At 37.1% G+C, this 21,257-nt stretch overlaps 1 protein-coding gene and 1 long non-coding RNA gene across 2 annotated transcripts in view; both read right to left on the bottom strand.

Annotated features, from left to right (window-relative positions):
• Positions 1 to 257: 257 nt before the first annotated feature.
• LOC121389845 (multiple epidermal growth factor-like domains protein 10) overlaps positions 258 to 21,257 on the bottom strand; it is a 65,205-nt gene continuing 44,205 nt past the window's right edge. The window contains exons 10-15 of the mRNA XM_041521868.1: positions 18,761 to 18,860; positions 5,950 to 6,042; positions 5,433 to 5,558; positions 3,060 to 3,200; positions 1,043 to 1,183; positions 258 to 483 (exon numbers count right to left, since the gene is read on the bottom strand). Coding sequence (XP_041377802.1) covers positions 326 to 483; positions 1,043 to 1,183; positions 3,060 to 3,200; positions 5,433 to 5,558; positions 5,950 to 6,042; positions 18,761 to 18,860 — 759 coding nt within the window. The 3' untranslated portion in view covers positions 258 to 325. The remainder of the gene's footprint in view (positions 484 to 1,042; positions 1,184 to 3,059; positions 3,201 to 5,432; positions 5,559 to 5,949; positions 6,043 to 18,760; positions 18,861 to 21,257) is intronic.
• Positions 20,632 to 21,257, bottom strand: part of LOC121370878 — a 6,204-nt gene continuing 5,578 nt past the window's right edge. Inside the window, exon 3 of the long non-coding RNA XR_005957741.1 lies at positions 20,632 to 20,714. This is a non-coding gene — a long non-coding RNA (uncharacterized LOC121370878). The remainder of the gene's footprint in view (positions 20,715 to 21,257) is intronic.

Raw genomic sequence — 21,257 nt, 5'->3', positions numbered from 1 at the left:
TCCCCCCCCCCCCCCCAAAAAAAAAAAAAAAAATAATAAAAAAAAAAAAAATAACAACAAAAAAACACTAAAAAACAACAACAACACCAACATACAAAGAAAAAACGAACATTAGCAAAACAAAAAGTGGGAATTACAAAATAAGAAACACAGATGAACCTTCTTCCACCACCAACCTAAAAACAAATATTCCCAACACCCAACAACACGCAACAACAAACAACAAAAACAAAAGAAAACAAAACAACACAGTAGTATATAATTGGTAGGAGTTTTTAAAATCAACTTTGGGAATTGTATACCAACAGTATATAAGGTACGGCAATTACATATACATACATGTCTCTACACATCCAGTGCCGGGGTTGGCATACCCGGCAATGCACCCATCAAAACATGTACCATTAAAACGATCACAGTTTGACTCCTTGCAATTGCTACAGATTTGCTCGCAGTTTGTTCCATGTGTTCCGTTGCTGCATTCTGTGCAAAATATAATTTCGATATAAAAAAAAAGAGAACAGAAATATCTCAGCACCATATACAGGCAATGGCAACAAATATACTTAAAAGTACAACAGCATCATGTGGACGAATGATGACATAGTAACTTAAATTAGGTACATAACAAACTTCGAAAAACAACAACAGCTTAAGGTGTAAACATTCTGCTATACGCACCATCAATATATATTTGACGTTATACTTATCTTACCACCCGGTAATTACACAGACTATGTTTTACCTTCAGAAATATGTTTAATGGATAATACATTTAATTCAACATTATTTATGTTATTAGGACTCTAAACTAAGATAGACGTGTTGAAGAAAATAATTCCTACACAATGATTTCCTTTGTAAATATAATATTTGTTTTACCTAATGCATATTAATAATAATAATCTACAAAACTAAAATAGAGGGGTGGAATATATAGGCGAGAATGAGAGACGGAGAGATAAACGGGGGAATTACGTGCCAGGAATGTGCCAGAAATCTACACACGAGTCGAATTATAATTTTAAAAAGTTAAACAAACCTATCTTGCAGGTATCTCCTTTCCATCCAGCACCGCACCCAGCATGACAATATCCTGTCACTTTGTTACATGTTGTGTTGCCATTTAAACAGTGACCACAACTGTTGTTGCATTTATCACCATAATAACCATCTTCGCATGCTGTAAAATATAGTTCAATATACTTGTATTAGAATATGTGTCTTGCACATCTGCGTTATATGTTGCTCACTCCTTTGTTGTCGTAATATCAATAATCTATAACATTCTATATGTTATCCATGTCTTAATCTATTTGACATGTTAGTGTATTAACTTGTGTAATAAAGGTATGTAAATTTAATGATATGACCTCTATGCAAATATGATAGGTCAGTACGTAACCAGGACCAGTTTACAAAGGGAATGAATGAATGAATGTTTAACGACACCCCAGCACGAAAAATACATCGGCTATTGGGTGTCAAACTATGGTAATGGAAACATATACGGTGATGATATCAATAGAAAAATTCAAGATATAAATAAAAACAGTGTAAGGAACTGTGCAAAAATACAAATACAAATATCACAGACGGATACTGACTTTTATTCTAAACTTCAATTTGTGCTGTATTGGCCATTCTCAAAGAGAATGTTACACCCCTGCACCACGGTGAGGTTACAGCACACGCAGGGGAGTTTACAAAGGGAAGAACGTGGATTATGTCATCTGCGAGCCAGTCATTATTTTGAAAGAAAGGTTTAAGCACATTCCAGATGCGTTGATCAAATCATAATAAAATGCAATTATTGACGGGTCAAATTATGAAGCTGTTTATTTATCAATCGCGGTTATCCTCAGTAGTGTGCCGGTCAAACGTCATTAACAGGCAACGTGTAGATGACCTTCGCAATCGTCACAGATAAGTACCGTTTCTGGAGAACACGTAACTCGTAGAGAAATCACTACTGTGCATAATTAATTCACAAATTGCCGATAGGTATCTGGGTCAAAGCCATGTTCTGTTTACTTGATGTTTTGAAAAATTGTTTCTGTGTTTTAAGTATTTACTTAAATATTTTATGGTTATGAATAATAACGACATGCATGCTTTAAATTGATGAATTTGGTATTTATGATGACTAATTGGCAGAGTTATTAGATAACTATATCATGGTGTAATCTATTTTGTATGAGAATAGGGAGATGTCGAAACAGCTGGTCGAATACATTACATTTATGCGTATCAGTCAGTACAATTTGGTGTGTTATTTTAAGAGAGTTATAGGATAGATCCAATTTGCTACTCTTGTTTGCTAATATGAAAAGTGTCATATTTGTTTACCCCTTTGATACACATCGACTACATTGCTTAATAATTTCGTGCTATAGAGTTCAGCAGAATACATGTTAATTTTACCTTAATGCCTGTTCAGTATCTGTTTTCTTTGCATATACCGCGTCCCCCCCAAAAAACCCCCAAACAAACCAAAAAAGACAACAACAACAAAGAAACAAACAACAAAAAACCCAACAAAACCCAACAACAACAAAAAACAACAACAAAAAAACAACAAAATCACCAAGAACCCCTCCCCAATTTTTTAAACTACCTCGATAATCTTACTGAATAGAGAATTGGGTAAGAAGTATAGGGACAGCAATGTTAATATTTCACACTCATTACTATATGTATATTTGTTGTATTCAATAAAAATTGATTCAAAAGTGTAAGTAAACAAATGCTACGCCAAGAGCTAAGTGAAATTGTATCTACTTTGAAGTTTGTTTACGGCACAACACTTTTCACGCAAAATAAGAGCAAAATGGGAAGACTAAATCAGAAAATCGATTTTCTCATGGAAAAGACCCCGTATGAGCAAGACGGGGCACACATTGTCCTCATTTTTAGGTAGACAGTAGTAGTAGTTTTCACTTAACTTTTGGCGTCACGTTTACATTTAGATACTTGAATCTGTTCTTATTTAACAGTATTTGACCTGAATGCATGGATACATAAACTTACATATAAAGATAAGTTTGACTTAAACTAACCTCTTTTACACGTGTCGTCTCTCCATCCAGCACTGCAACCACCAGGACAACGCCCAGTCACGTTGTGACATGTTGTGCTGCCATTTACACAGTAACCGCACGTCTCACTGCAGTTGGTTCCATAATAGCCTTGGTCACACACTGTAAAATATATTCTGACTGTTACGCACACATTTACGTTTTTTAGGATGTTGTGTCACCAAAAAGTGATCCCAAGATGACACAAAAAACAATACCCAACAACAAGCAAACACCAAAAAAACAAGCAATTAAATGTATGTTCTGTATGTGGTATCTATATCAGATGTAAATGTGAGTTTCTTGTAAAGGATGGTTCCGATAATTAAAATATATTTGTTTCAATTTCCACAAACAGGGCTATATATACACTTAGATCAATACTGAATTAAAAATGTAACATGAGTAGGCTGCCATATGTTTTTTACTTATGCTACCTGGCGGTATTGCACGTGTCAAACACATGTGCATAACTGAATACATTTTAGGTGAGACCCGTGCCAGGAACAGACAGACACAGAGGGTGTCATATGCGAAAGTGCAGTTTGAGGTTTATTCCATTTCATACCGGTTTAGGCGATATGAACTGTTCGTTTAGTGTGTGAACGCTATGGCAAGGAGAAGATTGCCTGATGCCACGAGATGGCAGATTATTGGTATACATAACACTGGTATGTCATGCAGAGAGATTGACAGACAATATGTCCAAACTCATGATGTGAAGGTTAGGCCAAAATCTGGACAACCGAGGAAGACTAATTCCCATGAAGATTGGGTCCTAGTAAGCCTTGCAAGACGATGATCCCAAATGAACAACGCCAGAGTACTAAGAACCCGACGGGGAACACACAACAGATTGTCCATATCCACTGTCAGGAGGAGGCTGCATGCTGTTGGGATGAAAGCTCGAAGACCAATCAGACATCCGCTAATTACTCCACATTATAAATAGAAGCACCTGAGGTGAAGTGCCGAAAAGGCCCACTATAACCTAAGGACCTGGAGAACGGTACACTGCTCAGCTGAAAATCAGTTCCTGCTCGACATAACGGACGGATGGACTATGTTATGGAGATCTAGAGGCACGGTCCTATGATCAGTGGAACATTCTGAAAGAAGTTACAGGTGGTGCATCTCCCTTAACTGTAAACTGGATCTGGTGACTGCATCAGGGCAGAGACACCAAGATGTCATTTTGGACTAAGTTGTCGTTTCTCATATATATATATATATATATATATATATATATATATATATATATATATATTCACTGCAGTCAAAGTATGTGATATTTTGCAGATCACATACTTTAAGAATTTGACAACTTTGCAAATTAGAACGTATCAGGGTGATACACACACGCACGCACACACACACACACACACACACACACACACACACACACACACACACACACACACACACACACACAGATATATATATATATATATATATATATATCTCAACAATGCCCAACTTCATCATTCCGTATCAGTTGTCAACTTTCTCAAGCAGCATGCAGTTGCAACTATACCAGGTCTTGCATGGAGCCTGACATGTCCAGTCCATTATCCAGTTACAGTGTGCGTATACACGATACCCGGCATACCAGAGTGACAGACTGAAAACCATGTTGATGTGTTGGCTTACATTTACAGATGAAGCTACCGACCACCAGGTCGTTTTTATCAGCTGTGGAACAATTGTTTTAAATTGTATGGCAAAAGCTAATTTCAATAAAATCCTTCAGTATCTCCATGGCATCATCTCATGCGGTTCTTTTGTTTCAGTATTGCCTATTGCAATCAGATATACATATATATATATATATATATATATATATATATATATATATATATATATATATATATTATTGGTATTCTCGTAGTACGATACCCAGCATAAAAACTGATGTTTGTCAAATCCCTTCACTGTCATCTGAGCAAACCCAGCATCAAACCTCCCTGGTAGCAGGTTTTTCGAGTAATACAATTGTACCCTGATGTTGGCCTAAAACCTGTGCACGTGAGAAGTGCATGCAATTAGCCCATGGGTAAACCCGAGGGTAACCTCTATATGTCCTTAACCCAGGCAGTGTGAGGAATCGGCCCTTTGTGTGTTTAAATAGTATTGTCTGTCCTAACTCTGATTGTGTAAGTCAAAGTTTGCAATATTTTAAAAACCAAATGATTCTAATTTCACTAATACAAGCAAATGGTGCATAAGAATTGTAAACATCAAACATCCAAAAGTTACAATAACAGTTAACTGCAAACCACTGATACTAAAGCTTTAAGATTCAAACATGATACTATTTCAAAACAATAACACACTTATTCAGTAAATAATACTTGCATGCACATGTCGGTGGAGCCCATCCAGTCCGACACTGACAACTCCCGTCCTGTTTGTTACATGAAGATCCTATGCAATAACCACATCTGTTACTGCAAGAGGGACCCCAGTATCCATCAGCGCAGGCTAAGCATGAAGGGCAAAAGAAATCAAGTAAACATTTTAATTGTAAGCATTTTGACGTTTCTAAAAGTATAAAAATCACAGTCAACACTATATTTGCAGTGGCGACATCTTGTATTGCAATTGTGACCCCTGTAACCATTAGCACAAGCTGGAAAAAGTTTTCAAGAGATAATGAGGTTCAGACTGAATGTATCTTAGGTATGCCAATTATCTCTGATGCATAACATGTCTAAAGCAAGTAAAATATTAACACACGTTTTCTATCTGAATTTTATACATTCGGAAAAAAACAATCCATTAAATTGTTTAATTATGTTTCTGCATTTCACCGAACTAATCAATTCAGATAGTTTTCGGAACTTTTCATTTTCGGAAATTAACCAATACGTACGACAACTTCCGGTTACTTTATCACAGGTATCTACTCCACAATTATTGGGACACTTCTTTGTGCAGTGCGAATCCCAATATCCATCAACGCAGGCTGGAAAAAACAAACAAAGAAACCCCAAAACACTAAAACATGTATAGCATCCGAAGCATTGTGTAATTACTTAGGTTAGCCATTTTACAAATACCCTCTGAGATGTACACCAATTATAATAATATAATGCCATTTTTGGATGGGAATGTTATACCTTCAAACAATACAAATTAGTGAACGACACCTCAGCACGAAGGAAATATCAGCTATTGGGTGTTCCAACGAAAAATAAACTCCGATGGGTTTTTTTCATGAACAAGAAACCCCCAACAAACACTGAAATATCTACAACTGTAATTGCATGACTGATCCCAGAATTGTGTGGTGCATTGCATTTAATAAAAACATGCATACATTATTTCAAGAAAGTACTTTTAAAAAAGCATTACGTTCAGCACATCTAAACCTCGGTTCGTGCTAAAACAGCACACATACAATACCAACCCCCTATGCATCCCACATGATGCCTCTACAACTTATATTGTATTAACATTAATTTTATTGTACTATAACCAATATACACACTGACATCTTCCGTCCTGTTTGTCATAGTAATCTTCTTTACATCTCGTGCTACATACATTAATGCAATACGCACCCCGATATCCAGCAAGACACGCATACATCTAATGTACATATTACAAAACATCACACGCTACGCAAACTCTATTTATTTTATCTTTTGTAACAGAAAACGGAAAACAATGCAAACCACCATAATTAAATCAAGTGTTGTAAGGTTATCTGCTTAACAAATTAAATGATTAGGAAGACGAAATGTCTGTGTTAACTTGAATGGTATGTATGTTTTATTTGTAATGTGTGTTTTTGTCCAAAATTACAAACATGGATATACACTATGTGTATATATATATATATATATATATATATATATATATATATATATATATATATAATGTATGTATGTATGTATACTTGCATACGTTCATACCTGTATATATATAGAAGCATGCATTAAAGATTGCCCTGACTCAAATTCAAAATAAAACTTTTTTCTCGGTAATTCATGTTTTAAATTTGTTAGGCTAGTACTATGTTTACCTTAATAGCCGAATACAATTTATTTGTTTGTAAAACCTTTTTAGAAAAAGGGGCAAACAGCTAACAATGGACTAGGTCAGAGGGTTACATATATACTGAGTCAAATTAAAACCTTCAGAATCTAAAATTTGAATAAAGTCAATGAGTATTGAAAGGAAATATTTTTCAGGAATAAATAGTGTAATGGCAATGACGATACTCCATTTGAAGCCCATCAGAGCCCACGTGACCCGATCCATAGCACGTGCACAGCACGATTGAGGCAAAATTGGTTTTGCACGTGACACTGGTCTCATAGTTACTTGCTCACAGTAGTCTGACACAACGAAAAAACACATTAAAACGATATTTGTTACGACCTTTAGATGCCACGTCTTACAAATGTGCAGCGTGAACGTGTCGTTGGTATGTTGCACGCGGGAACGTAAGTAGCTGACGTTACAAGGTGTTGGGTTGCAGGCGACGGGCAATTTATCATCTGCGGACACGAGTACAACAAACAGCCACCACAGCTGATCGCCCCCGATAGGGTAAACCACGTGTGACGTCACAAGCAAATGATCGCCATATTGTGTTACGTCACCTCCTCAACCGTTTGATAACAGCTACAGCAACCAGTAATGGAATTTTCAGACATCGGGTGTCCGCGCAAACGATCCGAAATCGACTGCGAACCGCTCACCTACACGCACGGCGGCCATATGTTGGAACCATTTTAACCCAATGTCATCGACGTCAACGTCAACTGTGGACACAACGCCACTTGCCATAGACTCAGAGGGAATGGAGTAGAGTCGCGTTTAGCGATGAATCAAGATTCACACTGCGATTTACCGATGACAGGCAGAGGGTTTGGAGACGACGTGATGAACGTCATGCTCAGTGTTGTGTCAGTGAAGTTGACAGATTCAGAGGCGGAAGTGTAATGATGTGGGGTGCTTTATGTGGAAATGGCCGTTCTCGACTTCTTGTCATCCGTGACAACCTCGGCGCTGCTACATACTTCAAGTATGATAACGCCAGACCCCTCACGGCCACCTTGAGAAGATATTACCCAAGGAACGCGGGCATTAATGTCATGGATTGACCTTCAAGGTCGCCCGACCTGAATTCCATCGAGCACGTCTGGGATGTGCTGGGAAGACGCCTGCGCGCTCCCGGGAATCCTCCACAGACTTTGCAGGAACTTGATGCCTTATTAGTAGAACAGTGGCGTCGTATGCCTTATGTAGTCTTTACACGCATGAAACAGCCGATGAGTAGGTGGTGCCATGCCGTTGTGGGTACACATGGAGAGGATACATGTTACTGAACCTGTGATTTCATCAGACGACCCTGCTTGTAAACTAGCATTTTGATTGTTTGTGGTTTTGACGAATGCTGTGGGCGCATCGAGCAGATTTTGTACTCGACATGCTTTCTTTGGACGTCATACAACAAACAAATTACCTTATATAACGTTATTCTGTCATATTTGCTAATTAGCGAAGATGAAACGGTTGTGAAGTGTTTAATTTGACTCAGCATATTTAGTCGTGTGGCGACTCCAGTATCCTTGATACCTTGATGTTTTCTGTATGGAATAACCAGATATGCTGTAATGGTTTTGTTTCCATAAACGTTTGCAGATTAAAACATTTCTCATTCATAATTTTACCAGTCGATTATAAATTATTTAAAAAAAAATATTGTCTCTTTCTATGCGTTTAGTAGACATGTGCGAATTCAGAAGTCCCCTTTCGCTGAAGTCTTAAGAGGTCTGTATTGTCTTTTGAACCAAGCATCAGGGGTTTGTTCAATTGGAATTATTTCCAAATTTTCATCTAATTTATGGTGGGGTAGATTGAAGTGACTGGAGACCAGGATGTCGACTTCATGCCGTATATGGTGTGTTAATATCGGTCCATGTATTGACTGGTGTGTGGAATTGTGGACGTATTTGACATTTTTTAGAACATCTTGGATGCATTCATTGGTATTGAACATCCATGAAGTAACTTTTTCAGTGTGTGTGCTAAGCAAACATTGGCAAATGCATAAAACATGAGAGTTATCTCCCGTATTTTCGTGTGAAGGTCGTATGGCCTAGAATGTTTTTCATCAAATGCCAAGTTTCATAAAAGGTATTCGGTATGTATTAGATCTATTTTTACACATAAGTTAGTATCTTTCTTAGAAAATTATGAAATCATCATCTAACTGCCATTCTACGTTGGTGGCTTACACTTCCTCGTGCCTATTGTAAATTTTCACAGTAATTTACCACGATAATAAGCTACGCCGGAGTAAAAGTAACGCAGGTCCGTAGGACCTCGGTTCCTAGGAGCAGTAGTCCTATCGGACCTCCATAGCTTAGGAATCATAGTCCTACCCGAACTGTCATACCTGGTTTATTTTTAAGTTGTTTTTATCCTAGGACTTGTATTCCTACCGGACTTAAATTCCTTCGACAGCAGTGACAGAAATACTAGTCCGGCAAATTAGATGTCCGTTTGTTATACTCTGCAATTTGCACGAGATCCCAGTTATACAAGAGATAAAAAAGTAAGGTTTTGGCAGCCTTCCCTCGTAGTGTGATGGAAAAGTGTACGAGTCTCTTAAGATTATTGTGGGTTCAAATCACTATGTCAAAATAGTATTTTTAAGTTGAGTATCAACTTAATTATTTGTTTTACGTTATAGACTTGTGGATCAGATACGTGAGTGAATTTTTGTAATCGACTTACATTTTTGTTAGCATATTGAATTAGGACGAACATCTTGCTTTTTTCAAAAGTATATAATGCAACTACAAATATAAAGTAGGCTATGTGTTCATGTGTTCAACACGAATAATATATATATATATATATATATATATATATATATATATATGTAACCCAAAATTGTTTTTTATATATATATATATATATATATATATATATATATATATATATATATATATATATATATGAAAACTGGTAACTCCAAAACACTTGGCGAACAGCAAAAGACAACTTCTGTATATACAAACATAATTTTTAATAATAAGTTTTATAAATTTATATTTTGACGTTAAGTCACAATCTGATTATTTGTGATTTTCTTAATCTTTGTCTGTGGGACGTGCATTATTTGTGATTTTCTTAATCTTTGTCCGTGGGACTTTTAATCCTGGTACTCCTAGTCCACAGGAATTTTAATCCTAATATTCCTAGTCCTCTGGAATTTATTTCCTATATTTTGCTTAATACATATATATATATATATATATATATATATATATATATATATATATATGAAATAAAAAGTTGAAAACTGTAATTAGTTGTAGTAGTTAGTATAGTACTTCTAATAAATAGTACTATAATGACCCGTTACTACAATATAAACATAACAGGAACAATAAGCATGCAAAATTGCCTTTTATTGATGAACAATTAAAAATAACCTCAAAACACTTGAAATGAATTTTCACTGACTGTCTTGTGGCAGTTTTGACCATCATAAGCATATGATACGAGTTGAGGAAAGGGTCTCTGTATTGTTATACCTGGCCGTTAGGAACATCATAAGCATTCGAGTCTGGGTGGAGGTGGGGTCGGAGGGATGGGGCGGTCACTCCCTCAGTGCTGGGGTGGGGTGGGGGGGGGGGGAGGATGGACACTTTCGGGCAACATGAGCTGGCCTGAAATCTTCACCATGTATTTCCATCATTCTACTCACAATATTTGTATCCATGTAAAAATGCAGACTGATTTGTTTGGAATCCTATATAGCGTCTTGGTACTAATGCGAATCTAAATATAAGTTATGTTCAAGATTCGGCCATTTTCGTTTCATTCGTCCTGACCCTACTCCACCCCTACTCCCAAAAAGGGAGCCTGGATGCCTATTGCGACCAAAACTGTCAGGTGTAATTGTCATGAGTAGTTAGTCTGTTTAAAAGTATATATGTAAATTGTGTGCGCATATTATTAACAGTAGGATAATTGTTCAGTAAGTTATGCAGTGGGGAGAGGTCTAGACTGTGGCAAGTAGAATTTTATTTTGAAGAGGGGTGTTTAGACCACGCCACCCCACCCCACACGCTATGTACACGCGCCTGCAACATTATTGACAAAAAGGCATAAATTAAAAAAATATATAATAACAAGATAATTAATATAACGCAAATATCACATTTTTATTGTTGAATTATTATTATTATTATTATTATTATTATTATTATTATTATCAAATACCAGTATATAATGTCTAACAGATAATTCTGTTGGTATATCAGATGGGCAAGTTATACTTATCTGAGAGTACTAATATATGCTTCGAATTATGGAAAATCTTTTCCAGTTACTTTTAAAATGTTTAAATATTTATTATTTGGAACAACACGCAATGAATAAATACCTTGGTTTTGCTCGTGTAATAAGGTGAACACAATGTGTACATACTCTTGCAAATGATATAAATGGAAAATATTGGAATAAACAGAAAATATTTAAATGAAGAGAGGCGTCAGTATCCTAAGTTAATTAAATAAACCAGAAAGGAAACTGCTTTTCGTTTTGTTTACATTTATAATTTAATTTTTACGTGTACCACCACACTTAAATTTTTATTGTCCGGGACTTGATATCCTGGCAGCTGTTCCTACGGACGTGCATTCCGTTTACAATGGGTCGTGGAACGGGCTGGCGATCATAGACAAAAATTAAGGTTGCGATGGTAGGTATTTACGGCGATAGTAGTGCTAAGATAGCTTCGTGGAACGGGGACCTGACCTTTTAGACAGTGAATAATTGCATCGAACGTTTTACAATTATCAGGCCAAATAGCTAACTGTTTGTAGTATTTGGATTACTAAACTGTCAGTTGGCTTCCCGGATATAGTTCTCCCTTGATGAAATGACAGTGGTCAAAAATATTTGTTGTTTTTGCGTATTTTATTGAGAGCACGATGTTTATGGCAGAAGTATTTTCATAATTTGTGTAAAGAATCATATCATCCACTTTTTCCATTATCTTTTTTTTCTTCAGATTTAATGATTTCATGATCAACTTTAGAATTTGGACGTAACCATTCGGAGTGTTTTGTGAATGAGATTTTAATTTCAGTTCAGTGCCGAAAACAGTCAGTTTGTTTTGTTTGGATAAAAAAAAAAAAAAAACTATACAAAACACAACCACCCCCCCCCCCCCCCAAAAAAAAAAAAAACCCACAAAAAACCCAAAACAAAAAACAACAACAAACAAAACAAAAAAAACAAAAAACAAACCCACAACCCCCCCCCCCCCCCCCACCAAAAAACAAACAAAAACAAACAACAAAATAAAACAAACAAAAAAACAAAAAAAAAACCCCACACTAACCATTATCAACTTTTGCCTCAACTGTTTTGGTTTGGAGTTGAAAACAAAATGTATATCCCTGTTCAGTAATGATTTCCAGGGAACGTTAGAAGGATAGTGTTATCAGGGTGGACATTACCCTTTCTCGGCCAAAAGTTTAAATTTAGATACCTTATTGACAGTTGTTTATGTTATTATGTCCTACCTCAAATCACAGACGGGAAGCACAGGTATACTATTGATGTCCGTCATAATTTTTGCAACCAAATCAGTTTGGTTGAGACAGGTTTTCTGACTAGCCAAAAGTCTGTCCGAAAAGTTCAAATCCACAAATAATTTATTATTTCCCAATTGAACTGAACATGTTTTGCGTCTGATTTGATGCACTGGTTGAATTTTGATCTTTGGAATTTATACCAATGTTAAGAACAATGGTTTCAGTTTGGGACTTGCCCTTGTAATATGAGACCATGGCCCGAAAGAGGTTTAAATTGGCACCTGTGTAACACTTTGTTGGATGCTTGCCTAAATTGATTCTAGAGAGATTCGATGAGTGAAAAAGAAGAGTTGTTTTCTATATTCCATGGGCCATTTTGATTTATACGAAACATTGTGCTGAAATTGGTTGAGTTTAATTTGGAATATATGTATCCGACCCTGAGGTGCGATTTTGGAGGGTGGGACACTTGAATGCATCAGCAAAAGAAGTTCCCGGATGAGGTACAGAGCAACTGTTAGTGCGTGAGTTAGATTGGGTGGGTGGTGAGTTATGTAGTCGTGTTCTATGAGGTACAGTGCACCATTTGGCAAAGAACGGCATTGCCTTACGGCCAGGATGTTTGGAAGAGGTGTTAACAGGTAGGGATCGTGCTCATTATTATCTTTGTGCCAGGTGGCTAGCAGGGTTCTTACACTTGGAAAAACATACAATTCAATGACATTTCCAGGACTTTTAAAAATGTGTTCAAGACATGAAATGATCAACCAATGAATTGTTTTTAAAACAAATTGATGTTTGCATTTAGACAGGTTATGAGGACAACAAACGTTTTTTGCTTACACTTTGAGGACATTTCCATGACACAATAACAGTTAATGCTTTCTCCAGGTCATTCTGGGCCTAGATGTTAAATTTACTAAATTAAAGGGCAACCCAAGATACTCACACTTTTCCCGGGAAAATTATAACAGACTAGATTTGGTTAATTTGTATTTGTAATCCCCACACACACTTTATAGCAGTAATTTAAGCACGATCGAAGTCTAGTCTTTTAGATGAACTTCAGGTGTTTTAGATAGTTAGTATAATACTTAATCAACACGTTATCTGTTTGTTTTGCCCAGTAATCAAGAACACAAACTGGACAATAGTTGACAAGCGATAGCACGTCTCATTCGTATGTAGCTTAGACATGTCAGTATTATCTGATGGCGAGAATGTCTGAAGTAACTAAATATAACAAAGTTTTTACATAATAATAAACTAGTGATTAAGATCTTTTTTGTTTTCTGAACGTTGGACAGCTTTCAATGTAAAGTTGCAATTGAAATGTTTTCGCTTGGTGAATATGAATGCATGCGTCTATTATGGAGTGTCACCCTAATACATTCTAATTTGCAAAGTTATATCACATACTTTGATTGCAGTGAATATATATATATATATATATATATATACTCTTCAAAAGAAGAAACGCAAAACCACATTATCGTAACATTTGGAGAATTGATTTAATTATTGAATGGTGAGTCCGATAATTACCAAATGTTGCAGGATTGTTCACAGTTCACTCTAGTCCATTGTGAGTAAGTGATAGGACACACCACCAAGGTCAAGGTCATCTGGAGTCAATACCGGGTGTGGCCTCCGCGTGTGTTGACAACTGCCTGGCACCGCCTGCCCATTGAAGCAACCAGAGTACGGATGACGTCCCGGGGGATGGTGGCCCACTCGGCCTGCAAGGCTGCTTCCAGCTCGGGCAGGGTCTGGGGCTATGGTTGTCGCTGTCGGAGGCGTCGGTCCAACTCGTCCCATAGATGCTCAATTGGGTTCAAATCCGGTGATATCGATGGCCAAGGAAGGACATTAATGTTGTTGTTATGTAGGAAAGCCGTTGTGAGACGTGCTGTGTGAGGCCTGGCGTTGTCATGTTGGAACACTGTGTTGGCGTTGGCCATAACTGGAACGATGTGTGGCCGAATGATCTGGTCAATGTAGCCCTGTGCATTCAGGTTGCCCTGCACGTGGACCAGGTCAGTTCTGCCAGTGTGTGAGATGGCTGCCCACACAATGACACTACCCCCGCCGAATCTGTCCACTTCCTGCACGCAGTTTGCCGCATAACGTTCACCACGACGCCTATACACGCGACATCTTCCATCATGACGTCGGAGCAGAAATCGGGACTCGTCACTGAACCACACCTGTCTCCATCGCAGTTGAGGCCATTGTCGATGAATCTGGCACCACTGCAGTCGGAGTCGACGGTGTTGTGGTGTTAAGATGACACCTCGAACTGGACGTCTGGCACGAATTCCTACCTCACGTAGGCGGTTCCGTACGGTCTGGTCGGATATCCTGCGCAAACCTGGTATTGCTGCGGCTGTGGAGGTGGCAGTAGTCAATCGTTCCCGAAGGTGGCGTACCCGGATGTAGCGGTCCTGCCCGGGGGTAGTGACCCGTGGTCGACCGGATCTAGGGAGGTCACGTGTTGATCCATGTTGCTGGTAACGGTCCCACAGTCTGGAGATGGTGCTTGGGGACACATGGAATGCCCTGGCAACGGCCGTTCTGGATTCGCCTGCGTCTAGTCGGCCGATGGCATTGTTTCTCTGCGGTTCACTGAGACGTGGCATGTCCTGGATTGTCAACTGTCGGCCAGATACAGAGGCCAGGCAAGCGAACACCCTGCACTTTTATACTGTCGGTGTTCATGTTGCACGTGCAGACAACGCACGTGCAGTGGTGACATAGTTTGCACGTGGCTGCGTTTTTGCGAATATTCACATTTTGGAACTTTATTGTACAGTAGCTGCGTTTTATCGAATGTAACCGTGGGAATGTGTTTGGGACATGCAGTGACCTTATATTCACAAAGCATGAACCGGTAGGAAACATAAAATCGGAGTTATAACCCATTTGTACCCTTTTGCGTTTCTTTTTTTGAAGAGTATATATATGTATGTATGTGTGTGTGTGTGTGTGTGTGTGTGTGTGTGTGTGTGTGCGTGTGTGTGTGTGTGTAAGATATTTAAATGGGCATTATGCCACCATTAGTGGGCGTCACACACAGGCTGTTTAGATTAAGGATCTCAACATGACTGTACTTATCCTGTCTATGAAAATATCTGGTTATATGTAAACAAAAAATATATATCGTTTGTAATCTCCACTTCCTGTCCGTGAAAATATGACTTTTTAGAGAAGATATAATGTTTCAGCAAATATCACTTTTAAACATATGCTTTGTACGCAGGCCTTAATACATACTCTGGCAATATCCGTTCTTTTTCGCACATGAAACACCACTACAATGGCCACAGTTATCACGACAGTTTGGACCACAGAATCCATTGGTACAAGGTAGATTAGAAAGAAAAAAACACATTAGTTTTATGTATTTAAAATAAAAAAAACCCAGAGAACAGAACAGCATCCACTTTGTAGATGGTTTTTCTGAGTACCAAAGAACGATTTTATTGAGACGAGTATCAGAAAATACAACTACAAAAGTACGAGTGTACTATCTGACTTACATAATGGCGTAATCAGCAGTTAGCAAAGGACCGTCTACATTTTAAATGACCATCTACATTTTAAATGACCAGACTATTACCATCTAGTGGGTGGTGGTGGTGTGTGTATGTGTTATGGGGATCTAGCATAGCTTTTTGGCATTTTTCTATCAGTTGATTAAACTAGAATTATTTTGTTTCCGTCTTAAGAAAGTAATACATCCACAGATTGTAGAGAATCGTCTTGGTGAATCTGCTCTTGGTATTTATGGAACATATTTACTAACACAGTAACAAAATACGCACATTGATAATTCCTGTATTGTTTCTGACAGTTGATTAAATATAATTTCTAACAAAATTATGGTCCGAACATCCAGCAGTGTTTTGGCAATATATGAAATCATCAAAACATCAGACTATTATACCGCCGCCGAAAAGCGGAAGTATTAAACACATATTTTATATCAATTTCGTCGGTGGACAATGCAAATAAATTGCTGCTTTATTCGAGAAACGAAGCATGAATAAATTAGAACTGTTAAATATAATCTTTCAAGAAGTAATTGATACAATGACACAATTAAACATTTAGGTCCGAAAATAGGGGCGTGTGTGTGTGTGTGTGTGTGTGTGTGTGTGTGTTTGTGTGTGTGTGTGTGTGTGTGTGTGTGTAGTGTGTGTATATACTCTTCAAAAAAGATGGGGAACTCTAATAAGAATTTACAATTGCCAAAATTGTAAGGTATATCAGCTGTGGGGTATGGTTCTATGATAATAATGAATTAATTGGGCAAACATTACAATGGGTAGTTTAGTATTACAGTAGATTTTATGACCACCAAAGATCTTGAAGGACGATTGGGGTCAGAAGTGAAATTTGAAAGTTGACACTTTTTTATCAGTAAATCGCAAATTCAAACAATAAAGATGACTAAAAACAAAACAATAACAACTGTGTGATCAAAAGAATGAAAACGATCGACCTTCCTGGAAATTGTCAAACTCGAGAATGACACGCCACGCACCTGTACGGGGCAACTGCGTGATGCACTTGGAAACTATGGATGCGTTTCGGTGTGTTGATAAACAGACCTGAACGTTCTTTACTAGGATGTCTGTGGTCAAAATGTATTTTCCGTCTAATAGTTGATATTAACATTAATATTTCAGGTTCCCCTACTTTATATATGTATAAACTGTTAAAATAAGTAGGGGATATTCCATTTCAAATATCAATAATTGTAGAATGTAATGAGATACTGAACTCAAAATAAGTGCACAATGTGCGTTAATGTTCCCACTCAAAGATCATGAAAAACACACCAATCGTTTTGATCAAGAAGAACGTGACATTGCACGTGCGAAGGTTGTGGTTTGAAATTGAACATAGTGTGCACACTGTGGCAATATTATTTCTTGTTTGTTACTGGAACTCTAAATCATAGTTTTATGTATTTGAAAAAAAAAAAAACAACAACAGAGAACTGAACGGCATCCACTTTGTAGATGCTTTTTTTCTGAGTACCAAAGATCGATTTTATTGAGATGAGAATTGGAAAATACAACTACAAAAGTACAAGTGTATTACTGGACTTACATAATGACGTAATCAGCAATTAGTAAAGGACCGGCTACATTTTAAATTACCAGACCATTACCATCTAGTGGGTGGTGGTGGTGTGTGTATGTGTTGTGGGGATCTAGCATAGCTCTTTCACATTTTTCTATCAGTTGATTAAACTAGAATTAATTTGTTTGCGTCTTAACAAAGTAATACATCCACAGATTGTAAAGAATCGTCTTGGTGAATCTGCTCTTGGTATTTATGGAACACATTTACTAGCACAGTAACAAAATACGCACATTGATAATTCCTGTATCATCAAACCCTGAAACTATTATATTACAGCCGAAAATGTACCGGTCTTGGAGCATTGGATGGAGCGGGAAAATATTTTAAAATTATTTAAAGTTGTACATATTTAACGCATTTGTCTTATTCTAATTTTTAAAACTTTTTTACAGAATGAGTATTTTTGTTATTACAAAATAAACATCTATTCCTTATTACACAATGGGCCCAAAGTTATTATAGAATGAACACCTAGTTTTATTACACAATGGGCCATCGTTTAATTACAAAATGGGTACTTAACAAAAAATGTGTTGGTTTGGGTTACAACATGGATACATAATACAAAATGGGCCTTAAGGGGCGTGCGTCATATTCTGAAAGTAGACGCCCTGAACAACTTATTTCAAGTTTGGGGTTTGGCTCCTGGACTACACGACCGAAAACGCGTGACGCCATGTAATATGTATGCACCGCTTTGGGGGAATGATGGAACATTTCTACAAAATGTACTTGACCATGGACTTTCAATCGAAATTAGCCTAATGCACGCCCCTAGAGTGTGTCTAGGAGCGTGTTCTAGGTTGTTTTTTCTTGACAGCTTCCAGACACATTTTAACAGTTAATTAAACTATCTGCGTCTTAACTCTGTAATATAATCACAGCTAGTAAACACATCTTTTGGTCCATATGCTTTTGGAATTTATGGAATACATTTACTATCACAGCAAAACATACGTACATTGACAATTCCCGGACTGTTTCTCACAGGAAGCTTCTTTACAATTCCTGCCACAATTATCGTTGCAAAACGGACCCCAGTATCCATCTCGACAGGCTGAATATGATAAAGCATATAAACACATTGCAAATGTTCCCACAATTATGACGTTTATCACATTCCACATTCTTTCGGATGTTTGTAGTAATTGTTTTAATTTTTATCTGTATTATATGTTTGTGGACTGCATGTATTACACGTTATTTTAAGCCAATTTTAATCAGGAATAAACTCAACATATAAACATAGATGTCGAAACAATAAAATAGTATTGGGTTAACCCTCTAGTGCCCAGCGTAACATATCTGTTACAAAAACTAAATTACTACATAACGTTAATCTACATATGGTTTTAAATAGTTTCCCCATCAAAGATGAAACTGGATATATAAGCAATCTAATTAAGATTAGCTCCATTGGTTAATATCTATTACCCGTGGAGCTAATTTTAATCACATTGATATATAAGATATATATAAGATGTATTAAATTTAGTTTCATATAAGTGATGTTCAAGATGAACTAGGGACAGTGCTGTTGGTGTCTACTTTACCGCTAAAATGGGAAAATATTCAGCCAACCCTATTAATTATCAGGACTAAGTTAAAAAACAAACCAACAACACATATTTGAATGAGTTTTGTTATTAATAGTCCATAAAAAAAATATGTTTAAACACAAACACACACACACACACACGCGCGCGCACGCACGCACGCACACACATACATACACGCACACTGTCTGCCTGTCTGTTTTTCTCTCTCTCTCTCTCTCTCTCTCTTTTTCTCTCTCTCTGTGTCTGTCTGTCTGTCTGTTCTCTCTCTCTCTCTCTCCTCCTCTCTCTCTCTCTCTCTCTCTCTCTCTCTCTCTCTCTCTCTCTCTCTCTCTCTCTCTCTCTCTCATATACATAATTGTCTTTTTAGAACGAGTCAACATCCACATAAAACCATAATAAGGTACTTTTTTTTTCTGCTGTGTTCTGTGACATGTCAAAAGCATTCGATAGGGTATGCCTGAAACACAAAATGTATGCATTCATCTACATGCGGCTATTTCTCGCCCCAGCCAGTGTACCACGACTGGTACACCAAAGGCCGTGGCATGTGCTATTCTGTCTATGGGATTGTGCATGTAAAAAAATATCTTGCTGTTAATCGAAAAGAGTAGCCCGTGAAGTGGCGACAGTGGGTTTTCTTCCTCAATATCTGTGTGGTCCTTAACCATATGTCCGACGTCATATAACCATAAATAAAATGTGTTGAGTGCGTCGTTAAATAAACCATTTGCTTCCTTCCTTCATCTATATGCGTATAAAATATTACAATCAAATAATTCCATTTATTAGTAGAAAACGAAATTAAGAGAGAAATCTTGAGAGTGTGTTAAACACATGATCTAGTAACGTCACTATTTTATGTGTACACATTAAACACACTAAGTTTACCTAGAATGTTTTGCGATCTGCTGACGCAAGAAACAAGGATGGTAGCCAAAAATACTTCTAGAAACCCGTCTTGTTATCCAGTGCAAGACTTTTTAAAATTGTGATTCTAGAGTTAATTATGGAAAGATTATGTGTGGGATCGATTTAGTTGTTATTTCTTTTACAAATAAATGTGAAAATATTGAAATATTGTCGTTTTCTGCAGGAAACGCCCCAGCCTACTGCAAATCGTGGAATATAAAAATGAGAAACATATAAGGCCATACAAACACATATAATTTTATGTGGTTTTGTACTGTGTAATCGCACATTCAACAACATTTGGTATCTAGTTTCGACATTTACAGAAAACAATACCCAATACGTACACTGACAATTTCCGTTCACTTTATCACACGAGGGATCTTTACAGGTAGTGCTACACTGATCGGTGCAAGATGGACCCCAATATCTGTCAACACAGGCTGAATAAAACAAAAAAACATGGATGCGTTACAACATGTCACTTTAAAATTAATTATGTAGGTTCCACGCTATGCAAACCCAAAATGGCAAATATTATAACGGTATGCTGAAATGACTAGACTGTAGCATTTTTGTGGGGTTTTTTGTTGTTGTTCATATTTGCGTTCTAAACGCTCTGAACAGAACCTGCAAAACAATGCAAACCACCACACATAAAGTTGGGGCTATAAGAACAATTGTGTAATAAACAGTATGATTACCAATAACTATTTGTATTAATTTGAATGATATGTCGGTTTCATTTTTTAAAGACATAACACTATGGATTTACGTTCAATTACAGGATCTTACTTATCTAAATATGGATTATAAACGAGAATTTCATTCATTTGAGATGACAAACCTCGCTATTATGTTACCCGCATCATTTTACTTAAACCCACGATTTAATATCCTTGCAACCCTAGACATGGACCCATTTTTATAAATCAAGAATGCTTTAGGAAAATGTACTAACACCTAATTGTGAACAACACAAAACA

Source organism: Gigantopelta aegis, chromosome 1 (assembly GCF_016097555.1).
Source record: "Gigantopelta aegis isolate Gae_Host chromosome 1, Gae_host_genome, whole genome shotgun sequence".
NCBI classification, from domain to species: Eukaryota; Metazoa; Mollusca; class Gastropoda; order Neomphalida; family Peltospiridae; genus Gigantopelta; species Gigantopelta aegis.
Note: the sequence above shows the minus strand (reverse complement) of the source record. Positions and strands in the feature narration are given on the sequence as shown.